This window comes from Nansenia antarctica (assembly GCF_963989245.1).
Source record: "Nansenia antarctica genome assembly, chromosome: 2".
NCBI classification, from domain to species: domain Eukaryota; kingdom Metazoa; phylum Chordata; class Actinopteri; order Argentiniformes; family Microstomatidae; genus Nansenia; species Nansenia antarctica.
Window position 1 is genome coordinate 62,740,615 of NC_137675.1, and position 21,367 is coordinate 62,761,981.

General features: G+C 43.8%; 1 protein-coding gene across 1 annotated transcript; it reads right to left on the bottom strand.

Moving 5' to 3' along the window:
* Positions 1–8,739: 8,739 nt before the first annotated feature.
* On the bottom strand, positions 8,740–11,158 carry LOC308151156 (transcription factor Sox-9-B-like; the record flags this gene model as incomplete). The annotated part of the gene is made up of 3 exons (XM_080523979.1): positions 10,556–11,158; positions 9,976–10,223; positions 8,740–9,509 (listed from the first exon to the last, which is right to left on the bottom strand). Exons 1-3 carry the CDS (start codon positions 10,990–10,992, stop codon positions 8,740–8,742), a joined length of 1,455 nt encoding a protein of 484 aa, XP_080380105.1. The 5' UTR covers positions 10,993–11,158.
* Between the last annotated feature and the right edge of the window lie 10,209 nt (positions 11,159–21,367).

Genomic DNA, 21,367 nt, shown 5'->3' on the forward strand with positions numbered 1-21,367 from the left:
ATTGCAATGAGGAGAAACCACAAAGGTCACAGTATTGTGTCCAAATGAATGCAGGCTTATGGTGTGTTTGATATTGCCTGCACTAAGATCAAAAAGCTAACATCCATGATTCATTTCTACAGAAAATTCACGAGCATGTTTCGTGTTTCTGGGGTTTATGTGTTAACACGCTGAATGGACTTGTTGTGCAAGCCCCGAAACACAAAACATGCTCATGAATGGATGGATGTGTTTTGGTCTTAGTGGTAGCAATATCAAACACACTATAAGCCTGCATTCATTTGGACATATTGCTCAAACTTAAAAAAAAATAAAATAAATATGTGTGTGCAGATGAGAAAAAGATCCCAGTATGTGATTAATTAGTTTACTGCCGGGTTAGAGAGTTGGTCGCTCAGGAATCTGCATTTGCCCCTGAACTTTACTTTTACACGTTGGTTTAAGGTATTAACTTGTTTGGACAAGGGATTTGATCTGCCTGGTGTCCTACATTGAGAGCACACACACACACAGGATCTAGGCTACTAAGGGGATGGACGTTTGAGAGGCTGTGTCCATGTGTAAAGAAATGCCTGCATAGCATAGGAATGAGTCTCTGGGAATTGACTTGGTTCCCCGTAGTAGCTGCGAGAACTAATTCCTCTGCCCCACCCCCTCCAAAACACACACACACACACACACACACACACACACACACACACATTAACACACTAATACACTAACACACTCCTGCTTCCATGAATGTATACTCAGCCTCCTCCCCAGTCTGAGAACAGTTAGCTTTGTTGATTGTTTGTACCACTCTTCCCATCGCTTTACGATTTGCTTTGTTGTTGTTCACGCTGTTTTCCAGTAAAAGAAATACCCAAATATTACCCTCCCTAACCAACATTGTAAACACAGGCTTGTGTCCACATCCCCTGTTTGTAGTGCAGGGAAAGTAAGTACTGCAAATACTGGCCTGGGAAGATGGGTGCATCTTCGGGACTTTCACTGCCATAGGCAGAGCACTAGACTACATTCAACTTGGTCTAAACAGATTTCATTGGACCAGTGTCCTATCTATTGTACATATAGAAGCCAGTCTTTATTCCTTTATTGTTTATTAGATACATTTTCTCAGCATGTTACACCGACATATATGCCCCAAGGATCAACTACTTAAATTCCCCTTACACCTATTCAGCTTAATGAAAGGGGGATATCAGTTTTGCTGCCATGCAGATACAGTACACACATCAATTGTCCGAGTCCATAGGGGACATGCATTGTACTGTAAATTAATATGTTCTGAGGAGATTCACTAGGTAATGACAAAAGATAGCATAGACAAACTTTAGTATGTAGCAGTGATGTAAGTAGTGGAAACAGTTAATTGGAAACAAATGGGGAGAAAATCAGGACGGTAAATCTCATAATTATCATAAAGTTTCCTCAGAACGATGACTGATAATAAGCATAAGAATAAGAATCCTTGATTTTACATTTTAAAGCTCATGAGCTAACCGTTTCAAGGCATATTGTGTTCCTGTGTTGAATTACAGACAGTTCCTGTACCTATAAAGGCATTTTCATGCTTTTATTACAAAGTTCTGTATTATTTCGATAAGTATCGCAAATCTGTTATATCAGTTATAATCTTAAAGTACACTCATATATGAGACAAATGCCTGAGGAACAACATCTTGAGCTAGGTTCTAACACAAATACCCACTAAGCTACTGAACAACACTGTCTACTGTACAATCCTTCCCATCTGTCCGTGCCACCATGTCAGGTGAAACTATTGATGAGTACATGTAAGGTGATATCTTTGTGAAGTGTCCTCATAGCGCACTGTGGTTGATACGTGCTTTAGCTTTAGCTGCTACAGTTACCTCTAGCACCACCCCTCACCCACCTTCCTCCACTAAGACTGGTCTGGAGCTCATGTGGGCCTCAGACACACTTAATGGGATTATGGTAATATAATTTTGTGGCGCTGACCTTGGGCCAGTGCCAGGTTTCTTCCACATCCTGAGACAAAGGCAGGGAGCTCTACATGGGTTCCAGTGGACCGTCCCCTTGGCACAGGGTACTCTCCTCATGGGGTGGCACAAGATGGATGGTTACAGGGCAAAGTTTCACTTCCTGGACAAACCAAGGCAGTATCAGGAAACAGCCCAGCTGTTGCCTTATCATAAACTTATGGAAAATCAACTTTTTTTAATGTCAATTTGACTGTGACTAATGCTATTGCTAATGCTGTCATATGGTTCAACTGTTTGTTGTTCATGGTAAGGTATCGGGAGGTCTTATAATTGCATGTCTTGTAATTGGATATTGGCTATAATTCTGGATGTAATTAATAATTACAGACACTTGTTTGAAATTGACAATATGATTCAGGTAGTTTCAATCAATCTAGTTTCCCCCCTCTCCCATTATGAGTCACCAGATGTAGAAGTTTTCAGCTTGAGGGTGTTGTTTCCATGGCAATGCCCCTCGTGGTCAGCCAGTCCTGGCTCGTTGTGTGCTAAGGCTTTAAGGGCCAGTCGATCACTGTGATTTAGGCAGAGTTTCCTCTCTGGGCTGTGTGTTGGTTTTAACCAGGATTTTATGGAGTGGCTTATTGAAAAGGAACTCAGACAGGGGGTCAATTCAAACTGTCCTTGTATGCAGTCCAAATAGAGAGTTGGCTAGTTAGCCAAGGCAGCAAAGAAAACATATTTGAACTAGCCAACATTAGTGAACATTCGCCTATGCTAAACAACTAGGAGATTGGTACACCATTATGTTATAACATAACAACCCCCTTCAGCACTGCTGAGAATTATAGATACTACATTTGTTAGAGTTAGTATTCTATGTTCACCCTTAAGGATTTTCACAATCAGAGACTCTAGTTCCTGTTGTTTTTTAATTTCATCCCTTTGAATACCATAATAAATATGTAACACATTCCACTTCCACAGAATGATGTTTCCTCTTTCATGTCCGGCACTTACACATAGGCATACGTGCACACACACACACACACACACACACACACACACACACACACACACACACACACTCACACACACACACACACACACACACACACACACACACACACACACACACACACACACACACACACACAATCTATCACTCCCACCAAGGTACACAGCTCTGCCACAATATGTTTGAGGCCTTGTTTGTCTGTGCTCTCTGTCTTGTTTTGTCTTATTTTACTTTGTTTTGTATTTTATTGTCGTCCAGTCTCCAAGGGTGATTCGCCTGATTTTTCTCCTTTCTTTTCCTCTTCCTTTTTGCCCTCAAAAGGACCACCCATTGGGTTCGGTGGGGGCAGACATCTCTGCAGAATAATAATGGGGTCGTCCTGGGAAAATTGCCCATGGAGAGGCCTGTCTGAAAAAAAGAAAAATGTGGTCTTGTTTCCGATCCTCCTCAGGACCATTTATCAGCATGCTCCTGCTGTTTAGAGGAGGGCAACTCTGACTGCATCCACATTCTGACTGACTGGGGCAACCTGCCACTGCCATAGCCCTCTGAGCCAATATCATGTGGCTGGGGCATGTGGAAGGAACCATTTACCTGCTGTGGCATGATGGCATACCATGCTTGAGAGAAGCTAATCACACATTTATAGGAATCAATTCCTCAATTGTGATTTTTTTAATTTTTTACAAGATTGTCAAACATTTTTTGGATTTGTTTTGGTTGTTTCCTGCCTTGCTCTATTAACCAACTTTTCCAGTCATTTCCGGTGTAATGACCTGGTCTAAAAAAACGATCATTGAGTATTCCTTTAATTGCACATTTGACATAATTACTGCGAAACAGCTTCCATGTCAACTGACCTGGCCACCATAGTGCACTTTCAGTCATTGCTTTGATCCACTTTATTCCTTGTGACCTGCTGTTCTGTAGTGTTAAATCGGAAGTGTCCCTCTGTCTACTACTGGGCGAGGTCGCACGTGTCCATGGCGATGCCACGTAAATGAGTCACACATGCAACCAGCAGGGGGAAAGCCTAGCGTCTGATGTCATTTCCTGGTAGGGTCTGGGCTATATGAGAATGCCTCATGACGCACTAATCTGATGAAATCCAATGAAAGTAGCCATCGTCACTCCCTAAACGTATTGAAATCTGGGCAGCGAGTCTTCTGTTTTGGTCCACAGTCGCCTACGGACGAGGGCTCCGTAGAGACTATTTCTGCGTGCCTGTGTGCGATCCTATTTCACACACATACAAGGTTGTGTTGATGGTTTTCTCAGACGTCCCAGACTTTGGTGCTCTCTGACTTATTCTTGCCTACTCTCTTTCCTGTTTTGTCCAAAGCAAGGCTGCTCTTTCTGCACAATGTCTGCTTCTCTTGTAGGTGTTCATATCTGTTCTGATTCCTGTCTATACTCATCACATCCTCCAACATTCTCTCCCTCCCCTTTCTCCCTCATATGATCTCCCTCTTCCTCCTCTCCTCTCCTGTGGGCCATCCCTAGTTTTCTCTCCCTTAGCCCTGTTGCCCTCCCTGCCCTGCTGCCCTTCTCCAGGTCTGGGCCAATGCAGAGCCAATGATTGATGTGTCTCAGGGGGTCTCCATAGGAGGGGGGGTCTCACACAGTCTGCTGCCCTTCCCTCAACCTTCACGGTAACCAAAAACAGCACATCGGAGTCACCATTGCAAAAACAGCAGACTGACTACTGTTAGTACAGTATGTATCACTGCAGTTCATTGGTTACACAATATCTCCTATCTGGAATGCACTGTATCCTATGATTTTCTTCTTTCTTGAAAACTTTATAGACCATTTCATTACCCTAACTCCCATTAAAGCTACTCATAGATGTGTGGTTGAGATGGGGCCTTCATCAGGAAGGCACAGTTTCATCTCAGACACAAGGGACACCACCCCCTTCTTTTCAAGGGTTTCCTCAAGGGACCATTTCAGCACACCCCATATTTGACCTTTAACCTCACCCGTACATAGGGAAGCTGATGCATTGTGGTCTAAAGAAGAGAAAGATGCTGATGCGGACTCCCCCTTTCAATCAGCTGAATGAGACATACAACATAAAAATAGCATTATTCCTGTTTTATCCCAAACATTTTGTATTTCGCACATGCCTATAGCCTACTGTGATACTGTGATACCGCTGTGCTTGCTGGTAATGTGTTAGACCACTGTAATATTATGTGCAAGGGAAGTTTCTGGTGCTTTTCTGTATAATTATGTGGTGCTGTAGAAAGATGGAGAGTTGAATAAATTCAGCCCAGTCATTGTAGTGAGGTGAGGTGCAGTGGTGGGTGGTACAGAATGGATTTAGTCCAGTTAATGTGAGGACAGAGATGTCATCTGAGACTCTACCTCTACTTTCAACATGGAGGGAAAGTTCCCAAACTAGCCACTGATTGTGTTTACATTGTTACTGATTTATTGGGGGCAGCACTATTCATACCAGCATAGGCTGGTAATGAATAAACAACATTGTATTGCTAGTTTGTTTCTCTAAGCAGAAAGGTATACGTGGTGGGGGAGGGGTGTGGCCATTCATCATCTCAATAGGCCGTAGTAATGATGGGTCTGTGACTTCATGGTCTGTGAAGCCAGAGTCATAACCAGCACTCCAAACATCACAAGTTGAGTTACGCAAAGTTACAAGACCCTGTTTGCATACTCAATTGCTCATGCAGTGGTATTACTAATGTTATTAGATAGTTATACTGTAGCATAGCAACTGACCAGCCAACATCAATAATCATGCTTTCTATTCCGTTTACAATAGTTCACCTCAATAAATCTTTCTATGATCTTCCTCGTGTTTTTGATCCTCTTTTTTATGTCTACTCTATTAATACAAGGCATATTTCTAGAGTGCTTATCATTATTATGTTTTTCTTTCTTTTATGAGGCATATGTGTTTTCCAAATAGTATTTGCAATGGGCTTTTTTTCTTCTTCTTTTTTTAAGAAAGTGGTTCAAAATAAGTAAATGACATCTCCCTCATACTGTTTTCTTTCAGCATGGGTCAACTTCCCTTACAAAGCATTGCATATTGGTATGAAGGAGCCCCGTGGCTCTGAAGTTGACATGATAGAGAGTTCTAGAAATGCAGTCAATAAAATAGTTCCTTACCCCCTACAAGTGTGCACCAACATGCACAAATCTGGAATCATATTATTCAAGCAAGGCCGCTGGATGAAGTGGGAGAGCGTGGAGAGGAGGAAAATCACATGGAACGAGCTGTGGAGCATGGAGTCTAATAGGCTAAGTTTCATCATCAGAGCCACATATGATGTCCTGCCCTCTCCTACCAACCTACATCTCTGGTATGGAGAGGACCCAGCCTGTCTCCAGTGTGCAGCCCCAGCAAGCCTCAAACACATCTTGGTGGGTTGCAAGACCAGTCTAACTCAAGGAAGATACACCTGGCGCCACAACCAAGTGCTAAAGTGCTTGGCTGCCGAACTTGAGCACAAGAGGGTAACCACCAACGCCATGCCTCTAAATGCCCAGACTACCTTTCCACGGAAAACAATCTTCATCCGGGAAGGGGAGAAACAGCGGACCAAGCCATCACCTCCAGACTCAGGCCCACTGAACGCAGCCCGGGATTGGGAAATGCGGGTAGACCTCAGCCAGAGGCTCACCTTCCCACCCGAAATTGCAGCGACCAACCTGCGCCCAGACCTAGTCCTCTGGTCCAAGTCCTGCCGGCGTGTCTTCATCGTAGAACTGACGGTCCCATGGGAGGAGGCCATCGATGAGGCATTCGAACGGAAGAGGCTGCGGTATGCCAACTTAGCAGTCGAAGCAGAGGGGCGGGGCTGGAACGTGAAGGTGTGGCCAGTGGAGGTGGGCTGCAGAGGCTTTGTAGCCAGCTCCACCACAAGGCTCCTGAGGGCAGTAGGGATCAGAGGACAGGCCCAACGGAAGGCAATTAAAGAACTGTCCACTGCAGCAGAACGGAGCAGTCACTGGCTGTGGCTGAAACGTAGGGACCCAACATGGGCTCCCAAATGACCACGTGGTGCCACCGTGCGACACACACCCAGGCCTGATCAGCCTGTGGTGGGCCAACCTCGGCAGAGGGTGTCTTGTGATAAATGGCCGAAACACCCAATGAGGTCGGGGACCACAACTGAAGATGTGTCGTACTGGTGGCACCACGTGATCATTGCCAAATTCCACTCCACCCAAGAGGACATCTCCAACTCCACTCAGTCAATTGTTGTGCTAATTATTTAGGGATTTTAACATCTAGTCCTATTAAGAATCCTTTCAACACACGATGCCAAACTAAGAGTTTATTTTCATATGTTTTCTTTTTATTGCAAACAATATAATACAAAAGATAAGCTTCATTTAAGACAATGGCATGTTTTACCTAAGAAAACAAAAATTCGGTTGCATTGAAGAGATGTCAACATGAGAACTAAGATATTGAATAGAGAATAAGGAACTCAACTTTTTTCAAAAAAACAAAAAAGGATGCTGGTGATTTTCTAGAAATAAATCTTTACAATGCAGCCACAGCTTCCAATAGCCATCAATCCACATTTGTTAGACTGAACAAAACAAACTTCCAGTTGTCCTTTTTTAGAGATTTATCAAGTTTTATCATAATTATAACTAATCTGTACACAACTAGATCACCAAAAAAAAAACATTTAAACAGAAACATTTACACATGATAAATAAACAAAGATGCTTACAATTTGTACCACATGAACAGCAAACCTGTTGAACTTGTTTTTTTTTCATCTCAATTAGTTGCTGCTAAATTAAATGATAAAATGCAAATAGTTATTACTTTCAAATAAAATTAATGCTAATTAATAAATTAAAGAGGTTAAGACTGGAAGGGGCCAGAGGAATGACAGAAGTACAGCAGACTCTGAGACCTGGGGAGATTCAGGTCAAAGGCCACTTCCTTAGACAGGAAGTGAGAGCTCAGCTGTAATTTCTGCACTGCGGTGCTAGTGTATGGAGCCTCTCTACTGTGGCTCAACAGGCACCAATGGCATGAAGGCAGTACCCAAGGAAAACAATGACACAGTAAATACAGTAAGGCCCATGGTACAACTATATGGCACTTGCTATAGCATGACCAACACAATAACTTGAGCTAATGTGCTAAAGCAACGACAAAAATAAAGAATCATTCGCCTAATTCACTGATGACATGGTCACATCATTGGAGACGGCCAATAACTCAAACTATAAAACACCAGCTTTGCTCAATTCTTACATCTCTTGAGAATGATAATAAAATATGTACAGAGAAACAAAGCAGAATGTATTATAAGAGGGCAGTGTGAGTAAAGGGACATGTTGACTTCCTGTACAAAAATACATTAGTGAGAAGTAAGGCCACAGAGGACATTCACCGAAAGCGTTCTTCCTCATTATAAATGTATAAACCCCCCCCCAAAAGATGATGCAAAAGAGATCAGAACACATACACAGTACATACTAAAATATTTATAACCAATATGTCCTCACAGAGGATTCCTCTTGTCAAATGAGTTTCTTTACATTATATCTAAAAAAATATAATCAGAACTCCACGCATTAAAAAAGGCACTGTCGTGAGCCATTCCAAAGATATATTTTCAGTACTATAAAGGTCTTGTCATGTTTTTCTGTTGGCGTTGATGAGTGTGTGGCACGGTGGCACATATTGTAATGGGAGAGTCTCTGGGTAGGGTGGGCTGTTACGGTACAGTCTGTACTAAGGAAGTTGACCTCTCAGGGCCTGGAGAGCTGTGTGTAGACCGGCTGCTGCTCCCAGTGCTGCGGACTGTGGGTGGGGGGCACGGAGGGGACCCCAGTTGTGTCAGCAATGGGGGTGTACATGGGCCTCTGACTGGGACTCATGTAGCTGAAGGAGGAGTACAGGCTGGAGCCTTGGCCGGCTGCGTGACTGTAGTAGGAGTTGGCGCCGCCCTGGTGGTCTGAATAGTCATACTGGGCACGGGTGATGGAGGGGTAAGAGGAGGCACTGTAGTGCTGCAGGTTGAAGGAGCCATAGGTGACCTGTTGTGGGGAGCCCTGCTGCTCGTTGTAGCTGTGGCTGGGGCTCAGCTGCTCTGTCTTGATCTGTGTGGTTCTCTGCTGACCCTGGCTCTGCTCTCCACCTCCACCCAGGGCAGTCAGGGAGTGCTGCTGCTGCTGCTGCTTGGACATCCAGCTGTGGCCCCCAGCGCTCGCTGCCTGGCTGACTGAGCTGCTGCTGATGCCATAGCTGCCCGTGTAGCCCCCATGGGCTCCGTTGGTGACGGGCCCTCCAGGGTGGCCATGGGGTGGCAGGTACTGGTCAAACTCATTGACGTCGAAGGCCTCAATGTTGGAGATGACATCACTGCTCAGCTCACCAATGTCCACATCCCGGAAGTCAATGTTGAGCTGGCGGCCTGTGCCCTCTTGCACGGGACGACCCTCGCGCTTCAGGTCGGCTTTGCCTATTGGCAGGTCTGTTTTGGGGGTGGTTGGAGGTGTTGGTGGGCCCTGGGACTGGCCTGTTGGGGAGAGAGAGCAAGAGTTACCTCACTGACATCACTGTCCACATAATATTATTGACGCAACCAGAGAGCTAATAAAGATATGCCTTGAAATTAAGAAAGTGTAGATAACATTTATGAGTTTCCCTGCACCAGGGAAAGGTGTCATTATATAATGTGTTCACAAGAGGCTTTAAAGAGGAAGATGTGGCAAAGTAAAGACAGGTGCTATAATTGCATGATGGCTTGTAAAACCATGAATCATTTACAGGTGTCTGTTCAGTGTGGCCCTAAAGGCTCTAAAATTCGTTTCAAGATAGACAAAAAAATAGACCCATGCTGAATATACACTTGATCCTCGACGGAATAACATTAGCCAAATCGATCCCTTTTTTTTACATTAATAATTCGTTAACAAATTGGAGAAGACTAAATCTATGGAATAAAAATGACTAAAGTGTGCATATTAATTAGTTTTTTTTACCTGAATGCTCGCCAGGGGAATGCACTTCGCCCATACTGGACGCAGGGGAGTCGGCTTGCTGCAGCGCCTTGAAGATGGCAGTAGGAGAGATGTGCGTCTGCTCGCCGTCTTCGGGCTCGCTCTGGCCGTTCTTGACGGACTTTCTCCGTCTCGGCTGATACTTGTAGTCGGGGTGATCCTTCTTGTGCTGCACCCTCAGGCGCTCAGCCTCCTCCACAAACGGACGCTTTTCTCCTTCGTTTAGCAGTCTGAAAATGTCCGGGGGGAAAATGCATGCATGAATATACGATAACTTTCTACAAGTGTTGAGACAATATAAATCACGCTTGAACACAACTGAAATTGGTTATGAATAGAGAGTCATGTTGTTATAGGCATACATAAACTATCATTATTATTATTATTATTATGATTATTATTATTACTATTATTATTATTACTACTACTACTCTACTACTGTTATTGACAGGCCTAACAATGTCCACACAATCCGTCTCTAAATTGCATTGATGCATTGGTCATCTTCCAGATAATGAAACTGCGCTGCCACGGCTGAGACAAGTTACAGGAGTGAACTTACCTCCAGAGTTTGCCGAGGGTTTTGCTGAGTTCTGCGTTGTGAAGATGTGGGTACTGATCAGCCAGCTTCCTTCGAGCGGCTTGAGCCCAAACCATGAAAGCGTTCATCGGTCTCTTGACATGGGGCTTGTTCTTGCTGGATCCGTTCACCCGAACTGGCATGGGCACCAGGGTCCAGTCGTAGCCCTTCAACACCTGAGACACGGCGTCTCTGATACACACGGGGAACTTGTCTTCGTCGTCCTTCTTGAAGTCGAGCGGGCCGAGCGGGCAGTCGGCCAGATGGTTATCGGACGGTCTTGTGTTCTCGGTGTCAGAACCGGACCCTGATGGGCACGGTGAGCCGGCAGATCCTTCGGACATGCTGGGACTTGGAGCGTCAGAGAGACACTTGTCCTGTTCGTCTGTCATCTTCAGGTAGGGGTCGAGGAGATTCATACGAAAAAATGTGTGCTCAATTTGAGAATTTGAGGAAAATACGTCCGTTGAAGTCTTTAGAATCCCTCTGCTGTGCCCACGGGGCTGCACTGACAGTCGAGGAGAACGGCGCGCAAAAGTTGATTGACAAACTGCACTCCGGTGGAGCAATCTGTCAAAAGGCTTGTAAAGTCCTTTCAAGTCTCCTCAAAACACGTTTTCTTGCGACCCAAAAAAACGAACGTAAGTACACACTGTTGTCGAACGAGTGTTTTTTTTCCCGAAAATATTTCTATATCTGACCTAAAGGCAAATTTCACTGTTTGTGTCCAACTTCTAAGACCACTGGGTTCTGAACACTCTACGCTTGCGAAGGCTGGATTTATACTGAGGTTTCCTAGGGGGGAAGCGATTGGGTGGAAATGTTAGGAGGCGGAGACGAAATCTGACTCTCCACTCCAAATCTTGGTCAACAACACAGAATATAGGCATTAAATAGACCTAGGTACATTTGCAAAATGTATTGAATTTTGTTTGGGGAAAAAGTTATTTATCTCAATTTAGCAAAGCCCCCATTTCATTATATTTGATCAGAGTATTGGCAAGATGACTTTGTCGTTTTGATATTACATTGTCTTTAGGCCTACATTGACTCTAATCCCTAAATAAAAACACTTCGAATAGCCTAGTAATCTGTCATAAACCTACTGACAGAAACGTTGCTATATCTCATCCTTGATTAGCCCTAGATGTTGACAATTGTCGGTATTTCTCACACATAAACGAAGAGAATAAACCATTATTTGTCTTAAAGTTTATGATTATTATTATTATTATTATTATTCGATTTTCATTGTAGTGCTTCCATATAATTCGTTTGTTAATGTGTTGTTTGGATGCAGATATTTGCCATAATACATTAAAGGAAGAAAAAAAAACATTCTTCTGATTTGGTCTATTGTCGTAGACTCTATTTGGCAATGATGAACTGGTGAATAACTGGTTTATTTGCCTAGACTTGTATAGTTTCTCACATGCTGAATAATGCTTATCTGAGCAGACAAAATATTTAATGTATCTGAAATATAATATAATATAATATAAAAATATAATGTATCTGAAACTTTATTTTAACTGGTATCCAACACGCATTTCAACATCCCACACTCCCTATTTCTACCAATAGGGGGAGACAGCAGTCCAGGAACTCAGACAGCGCACTCACGTTCCCAATGGATGGATTGCTCTGACGCAGCCGATGCTTATAAGACATGCATTCATCTTCATAAACCATTTCTTATAAAACTCTATCACTCTATGCGCTATTTTTATATAATTATACAAATCCAAGATATCTTCAAAACACTGGGGGAATACGTGGTAAATTATGTATGCACGTTTAGGCTCGGTTCCTAAATTCTCAGCACCCGAATAAGCTGTTCGTTTTCTTCTATCAGTAATCTCGTCTGAACATAGTGATCGCCTATTAAAAAAGTTAAAGAAGTATAACAAAAAAACGGACCTACACCTGGATGAGTGGGATGTATCTGAATCCCTAAGGCGTCAGGACAGGAGTAAACGTCGAGTCTCTCTCTCTCTCTCTCTCTCTCTCTCTCTCTCTCTCTCTCTCTCTCTCTCTCTCTCTCTCTCTCTCTCTCTCTCTCTCTCTCTCTCTCTCTCTCTCTCTCTCTCTCTCTCTCTCTCTCTCTCTCTCTCTCTCTCCTGTTGCTGCTCTATCATTTGTTTTGTGTGAATTATTCTTCAGTGCCTATTCAAAGCGTTAGAATTCAGTAATATTTCGTTTTCAAATTGTAAATGGCATTTAACATAGTCCGAACATATTGTTGATAATTGTAGCTAATGAATGATAATAATAACAACAATAAAAACAAGAACAATATTATGCTAATAATAGTTATAATAATAGTAGCTAATCGTAATAATATATATGACATATATGTAATAATAATAACAATACTTGTTATGTCATGTTATAATAATTCCTCCTCCCATATTTAACCATTTATTTTACACCCTTTGATTGATGTGGACAGCACAGGAGAAGGGACCGATTGAATAAGAGAAACGAAATGTGTTGCCGGCAGTAAAATCTACCTTGTTGGACGCGCTCCAACTCTTGTTTGGGGAGCGACAATGGCTGCTTTGTAGAGTGGGTTCAGTCACTAATCCGGTTATTTAATTTTAGAAACCTAATCCGAAAATAAGGTTCCAAATTCACATACACTTTTCAGGGTTGTGATAGATTTTTTACCTATCTAATGTTATTTTATGTATGCATCTTATTCATTTTATGGTATATTTCAATAATCGAAATGTCGACATACCGGTAATATGTTGTACAGATTTCATGACTGTGAACCGGTGCTGCAGTGAAATAATTTATTTTGCATTTCAGTGTGGTATTTATTTTATATTAATGATTTCATTATTTATATCCAACAGTAGACATGAATATGTGTATGATAGTATCAATCATATAATATGATAATCAATTACAATAACGATTATGGTATTATTATTATTAGTAATAATAATAATAATAATCATATAATAATAATTATTATTATTAATAATAACAATAATAATAATATCGTTTCCCTTGTTTTTATATTGTTCAATAAACACAACAGTGACACTGGAACACTGCAAGATGACACTGCAAGATGACAGAGAAATAGATAGAATCATTATAAGGATAAAACAGATGACAGATATTTTTTTCATTTATATTTGTTTACCATTAACATACAAGTAGCAAATGAATAGTTTTTTTTCTCCAAATAATGTTCCTGTACCTGGCACCTGTATCATTTGATACAATACAACTGAAGCTAAAGTTGGCTCTAGGATAGGGCCACATACAAACATAGTCTGAACGTTTGATCTCAACAGCACTGTTAAAACAGGGCAGTGTGCCAGGATATCTTATCCTCAGTTTCTCTGTACCCTGAGGGGTCAAGACCTGGCATTTTCATTAAACTCAGCCTGATTGGCCTGTCAGCTGTACCTGTAATTACAACCCTTTTGTCTCATTGGCTGACAGGAGGCAGTGCCAGTGGAGCATGCCCTCTGTCAACCTTCACTTGCCTCCTGCAACTGGATGACATAAGCTACAGAAATGCTATACCCCCAAAATACATGTTGGGGAGACTGAGAGAATTGGATAAACTGGGGGTTAGGCTGTTATTGTTTCATCACCAGTAAGAAGGTATAATTATCCCGATTTTAGAACTCATCAAGGTAACTTGACTCTAATACCTGGCCAAGAACCTTGAGCCGCTTCCCTGCACTTTTCAACAGGGTCTGTCTAATTCCTGAGGTGCAGCACTGTGATTTCTACACAGCGCATGGTAACATTATAACCACATGCAAAGTCATTTCAAACATTACCCTTCTCTAGCCCAAATGATATGATAAGTGAACAAATGAATGCATTTCAAAACAAATGCATTTGTGTTTATAATGATACTGAGGAAGAGGTACCTCATGAATCACATACTGTATCACTCTTTCTCTCAATATGTTGTAACCACAAGAATGCTGATGATCAGTCTAATTCATGTCCTTACTTTTAGATTCTGAGCCTGGCGACTGATTTGAGCTCCAATGCTAAGATGGGAATCCAGAGATTCCTTTCACCCAGGTATGAGAGGTGTGAATGGGGGAGGTCTCTCCCCCCTGCCTGGGTAGGCTTGTGTGGCTAGGCTGGGCTGGGCCTGTGGTGCCCCGCAGGCAGACCATGGTGGGACAGGGGGATGCAGATACCCAGGGTCAGGCCCAAAGTGTTGCATGGGGGCACCAGCTTGCTGCAGACACAGCAGGCCTTGGGAAACTTCTCAGCTTGACTTCGAGCCACAGCGTTAAAAATTGGAGGTAAACACTAGGGGTAAACTGCTAACTCATGTCTTCCACCCCTCCTTGCTCTCTTGGATTCCACTGCAAATGTTTGAGCCGAGCGACTTTCTTTTTGAGTGTGTTTGCAGCGTCTGTATGTGCGTGTGTGAATGGGTGTGTTCGTTTGTCTTGTTTGTACATAGGTGTATTTGGTGTTTTTTTTAGATGTTTCTAACGTTGGCTTCTCTCTCCAGTTAACATAGACTGACACCTCAAATACATAGACACAATAAGAGGGTTTACTCTTTTTTTCCTTTTGCCTCCAGTGACTTTTTATTTGCTGTGAACTTTGACCCTGAGCCTGACTGTTTGGTGTGAGGCGAGGGAACTGACCTTGGAAGGTGAGCCCTCCTGTTCCAGCATTAGGGGTCAGAGTGAAACCCATTAGCCCAGTCCCTCTCAGTCCACATCAGCATATGAAGAATTACATATAAAATCAATAGGCACACATCTGAGCCCCGAGTGTAGGCCTTCCCCTATGGGCAACCTCAGCCTCTTCAGCCCCTCTACCCACCAGACCCCTCTCTCTGGTAGATCACAGTTCAAACCACCGTGGGAACCATGACTGGGCAGTCTTGGTTCTACAGCTCGGCGGCCCCTTTCAAAGTGCTGAGATAGGTGTTTGGCAGTGGCCTGCACAGATGAGAAAAGGGCACAGGCCTTGTTTGAGTTACCTGGTCTGAAACCTGTGAAGAATGAGAGGAATCCTTAGTGTGATGGATGATGTGGGAGAGGTAGGGGAGGGAAAGGTGGGCTTTGACCAGTGAAAACTGACATCACACCTGTCTGGCACTTTCCCCTCACCAGTGCCAGCTGCACAGAGGCATGGCAGGGCGCGGAGTCGCACCGCTTGATGTTTTTTTCCGTCTGCTTCCACTTTGTTTGTTTCCAGAAGGTGTGGCACATTTGTTGTTGTGCAATTTGGAGTTTTGGGATGCAGAGATGGTATACTGCACCCCCAGTGCCCTGTCAAGAACCCAACAGGACCCCATCCTGATTGATGGGCTGCCCTTGGTGTTTGCCTAACTAGATCAGAGCATTTTGGGCACGGGCGGGCTGTTGACACATGGTATTTTGCAGAGGGTAAAGTTTAAACAGGACTTATCATGCCCCTGACACCCTCAGAGGGACGGGGCTGCTATTGTCCCCCTCCTCTCTCTCTCTCTCTTTCGCACCTCCCCGCCATCCCACACAGAACCGATGTAGGTTCCAAGCGCTGTGCCAAAATGTCTGGAGAGAAGGAGCTGGCAGAGATTCAGAGAAGGCTTGTAAAAATGTGTGAGTTTCAACACATCTGTACCTGGCCTACCTATGCGTAGCACCGGAAATGTTTATTCAAGAACAGATAGCATACAATAGTCGGAGCAGATTCCTCCTAAAATGGTAATGAAAAAGCAATTTACACCATCTAGATTCCAAAAGAATGTTTAAACTGTACCCTCTGCAGAGGTTGTTTAAGTTTAGCCTTTGCAAACAAAGATGAATCATTACCCAGATAATACAGAAATGAAACTCTGGTTTGGCAAATATATTCCATGTTATCAGATCGGAACAGATCAGATAATATAACACTATAACACAAGGCTAGTAAACATAGTAACATTAGTAGTATAAAAACAGCCTTTTCCTGGCCTTCACCTTGCTGACCTCCTACACAGTAATTGCTGCCGCGCACTTTCTTGTATATCTTCCTCTGCCCTGGCCTCCCTGGGAGATACCACCGCTGTAATCTAAGCCTTATCACCTTTCCTGGCTCCTAGTAAACTGAAACACCTTGGGCACTCATTGATAGGGTATCTGCCGGGAAGGAAACGCATGCCGACCTAGTGATATGCTGGTACCAATCGTTCCAGATGAATCTCACCGCCATTGGACAGGTTCCACCTGGGGGGTGAGGGCAGTGTGCATACTACCCATACAACTCAAGTCTGTATGCATCGATAGTATTATTCTCCTTCGTCCAAAGCTGGACGCTTATTGCTGGTGATTCAGACTGGAAATAATTTCAATCAAGTTTTCAGATCTTTTTTGTTGTTTTTGTTGTTGGGGGAAACCTTTTCTCTTCAGTTGTCCAAACGTAACACAGCGATGCACCTCCCAACCTCTCCAACAGCAAACCTCAGTAGCACCATTTCTTCCTCAGTATTAGACCCTGATGAGTGAGCGAGCGACTTCAGTGCCTCTGGGTGAAATGACCTCTAAAGCAGTTTAAATGACAATGAAATGCTAATAATGAATAGCAGTGCCTGAGCTCTGCAGGTCACTCTCTTGGCCTCTCACTGCAACCTGTCATTATGGCTCAATGACAATACTTAACTCTCACAGCGCTGATGAAATGTTATGATATCATCTGTCCTAGTCTTTGTGGCTACTGACAATGCTCTGGTATCCTACCCCAGGGGCCTGAGCAGCAGACAGTTGGTAGGCAGAGACTAGTCACATACACAGACTCATGGACACACACACACACACACTCTCCAGTGAAGAATGAGGTTTACAGTTGATTTGCAACAGTGAAAGTGAGGGTTTTAAATGGGATTGTTACTGTCCCAGCACTAGTTAATGATATATGTCTATGAAAGTCAGAGAAAGCCTATTTTATATTGCTCTATTTGCATAATGGAAGGTCATGTATTTACTTCTTAAACTCATCCTGTGCGTGGGTGCTTCATCCTGTGTGTGTGTGTGTGTGTGTGTGTGTGTGTGTGTGTGTGTGTGTGCGCGCGTCTGTGCGTGTGCATGTGTGTGTGTGTGTGTGTGTGTGTGTATGTGTGTGTGTGTGCGCGTCTGTGCGTGTGCGTGTGTGTGTGTGTGTGTGTGTCTGAGTGTGTGTGTGCATGCGTGTGTGCGTACGTACGTGTGTATGTCTTTGCGTCAGTAGGATATGTGTCTGTGTGTCTTGGGCATCCAACTGTCTGGTGGGTTTTGCTGACTCAACCTCGCTGACATCACTCACAGGTCCGTGGCACTGAACATCAGAAGGACACTCAGCAGCTCTCTCTCTCTCTCTCTCTCTCTCTCTCTCTCTCTCTCTCTCTCTCTCTCTCTCTCTCTCTCTCTCTCTCTCTCTCTCTCTCTCTCTCTCTCTCTCTCACCCCTCTCACAAAGGACCTGTATCTATTCCACGCAATGAAATATTCCCCCCTCATCCTTTCATCTGTATCTACTGTCTGATGGAAACAAGGCACGTGTTTGTTTCCTCTCGTCAGAGCCTCCAAAACAGGCTGAATTGCTTTTTTTACCAACTTCCTTAAAATCTCCCCAGAGCATCACCTGTCCCATTCACCCACCAATCTCATTACTCATTCCTCCCAGTCTCACCACTCCCTGCTTGGTACTTTTCGTGATTGAGCTCCTGAGTGACACTGACAACAACAAAAAGCACACAATAAAACCGGTATGGCCGTGTAACTTATAAATAGCCATCATCTGTGCACTTTCACAATATTTCACAAGGGTCTGATGTCATGTTGTTGTTAGCCCCCCTCCACCCCCCCACCTTCATTCCTTTATCCTCCCACCTTAACCCCATTCTTTCATCAGGGCTCCCTGGGCCTGGTGTCCAATGAAAAGGCCTATTCATTCTGCACAGTCACCGTGATACTAGAAATGCCTAGTTAATGAAAGAGTGATGAGATCTAATCGCCTTCCAGAGAGTAGCACCTGCTTCTCTCCCCCGACCAGCACCACAGTCTGGTCAATCACACGTCCGCTAGTCCCGGCTCTGTATGTTTACTTCCTACTAACTGTTAAACAGAAGGAGATTTCAACTGTTCTTCCACTGGATTAGGTTAATGTTGTCATTTGTTGTTTGTAGATAAGAAGAAAACAAATATTGATCTTGTGTGGTCGGTTAGATCTGACCTTCTCATTCATTTCCTGGGGATTTCAGCATTAGACCGTGGCAATGAGATTAATACATTTAGAGGGGCCGGGGGCAAATGAACAATGGCATACTTCAAGGACTTTAAAACAGTGTCAAGTTACAATGAGAAGTGCCAAGTCTATCGTTTTAATACGTCGAGTCAATAGGGATGATTGAATCTTCTTGTTAGTATAGAATGGTCATAATGTTTGAGTTTATGTATGAATATGTGGTGACATTAGATTTATTGTTGGGCCATTTTGGAATCTCTCAGTATTCCTAGAGCATTGTTGCTAGGCCTGTAAGTTTGAGTACATAAAGCACACATATTTCTATTTTCCATTTTATGCTACACGACTGGGTAAAGATACTTAAAATAAAAAATACATTTAAAAAAGACTGGTTGCAAGAGGTTCTGAAAAACATATTTTTGGGAAATTGAGAATGTCCATGATACAGTATGTGCACTGCACTGCTTAAACCTGAGAGTATAATGGCACACAACAGGGGTTGGTTCCCTCCTTCCCTCCCTCCCTCACTCTGTCTCTTTCCTTCCTTTTTTTTCTCCTCTGTCTCTCCATGTCTCACGATCACTTTGCAAAGTGGCGGAGGCAGCGTGAACTGGGGCCGGGAGCAGAGACAGAGAGAGAGGTTAAGTGAAATCTGTGCCAAATATAATAGAGTGCTCTAGGCTGCGTTCCTCCCCCCCCCTCTCCTTCCTCCTCCTCTCCCTCCTCCTCCTCTGCAGTGCTCCTGTGTTCAGGTCGGGGCTGACCACAGCAGGGAGACCCCCTCTAATTGGGACAGCCCAGCGGTGGTGGCCCTGCGCCTCCGGGAGCTCGGCTTCTGCATTCTAACGTTACGCTCCGAGGAAATTGTCCTCCTCGATTTCCTGAGATCCAATATGTGCGCAGGCATATGACTTGGTGAGAGGAAAGAGAGCATAATTGGTTTATTAGATTTGCTTGGAGCCCTGTCCTGTCCTGTCTGTTAGCTATGTCTCTGGCCTATAGGTTGTTATCATTTAAAATGTCATAATAGTTTTATAATTTATTATTATTATTTATAATTTTGAATGTTCAAACTTTCATCTGGGGGGCAAGGGCCATACATACAGTAGATACATCCGGGTAGTTCCTTTGTTTCATCATGACCAGGCCCCCAAAAGTCCTCGATGGGACAGAAGCCCTCTATCTCCCATAGGCTTGTTTTCAATTTGTGATTGCTAGCCATTTTTTTAAATTCACATTTCCCCAAACTTGCTATGTTGAACTTTGTACTCCCAGCAAACGACAATACCTGGATTTGTCATTACAAGGAGCCAGAGAGATGGAGGCTGCAGGCAGTTAGGAGAGAGCTAGACAACTTTGTCAATCTACAGTAGTTAGGCTAATTTATCTGACGAAAACATACAATAGTAAGCTACCCAAACACAGTAAACACAACATGAGCAGACTTACCTCCTTATATATCACCAGCTCACAAGATAGCTAGCCCACCACCTGGCTACCTCCATACTGTGATGATGAGTACAGGAATGTCTAGAGGTGTGGATGTGTGGTTGAACATGAATGACATGGTTTTGGGTGGAATGGAAATTCTTCATTGTCACATGGATATCCCCTAGACCTAGACTAATGTGTTAATGACAGTAGTGGTGCTTTTCAACATAGCCTCAAGTGAAATACGTCGCTGTGGATGTTTTCATGCTAACCACTGTCTCTTCCATCGCTGCGTATCCTTTTCCTTGTATCTCGGCAGTGGCAGACTTTGCTTGGTGACTCAGGTATGTGGCCAGGGCCGAGGTAGGGGAGGGTAGTCTGCGGTTAGTGTGTGTATGTGGGAGGTTACGGGAGGTGTATTGACACAAAGACGGGGATGGTGTCCCGTTCTCACAGTGCAACAGTCACAGCGCTCCCCAGTCTGGGGCGACAAACAGCCCTGACTCACCAGGTTATCAGGAAACGCTGACCCTCTTATCGTACTGTCACAGTATGTTATTAAACATATAGAGTTACCCGGCACCTACACCTCTGTGTTACCCCTGGGACCTGTGGGTCCATGGCTCAGTGATGTGGCTCACTGAGGCCTATCTGTCTAATAATGGGTGTTCTCAGGCTAGAACCTACAGAGGGTATTCAATGAGTGTGTGCGTGTGTGTGTGCGTGCGTGTGTGTGTGTGTGTGCGTGTGTGTGTGTGTGTGTGTGTGTGTGTGTGTGTGTGCGTGTGTGTGTGTGTGTGTGTGTGTGTGTGTGTGTGTGTGTGTGCGTGTGTGTGTGTGTGTGTGTGTGTGTGTGTGTGTGTGTGTGTGTGTGTGTAAATCAGGTTTTTGTCAGTTACCCACATCTCAAGTCTTTGGGAAACCACTTAAGGGATTGCATGGAACAGGAAGGAAAAGAACACCTCAAAATGTTTCTCACCAGCGAAAAGATCAAAAGCCAACGGAGAGAGAGGATGCAATGGAAGTATGCAACCCGTAGGGTGCTCAAGTGTTCAGGTTGAGGTGGAGGGACTAATGGAGGGGGAAGAAACAACAGCATGGAGGAAAGAGAGAGAGAGAGAGAAAGAGAAAATCTGAGCTGGTCATGGGTTGATGGCTGCCTCTGCTCTTCTGC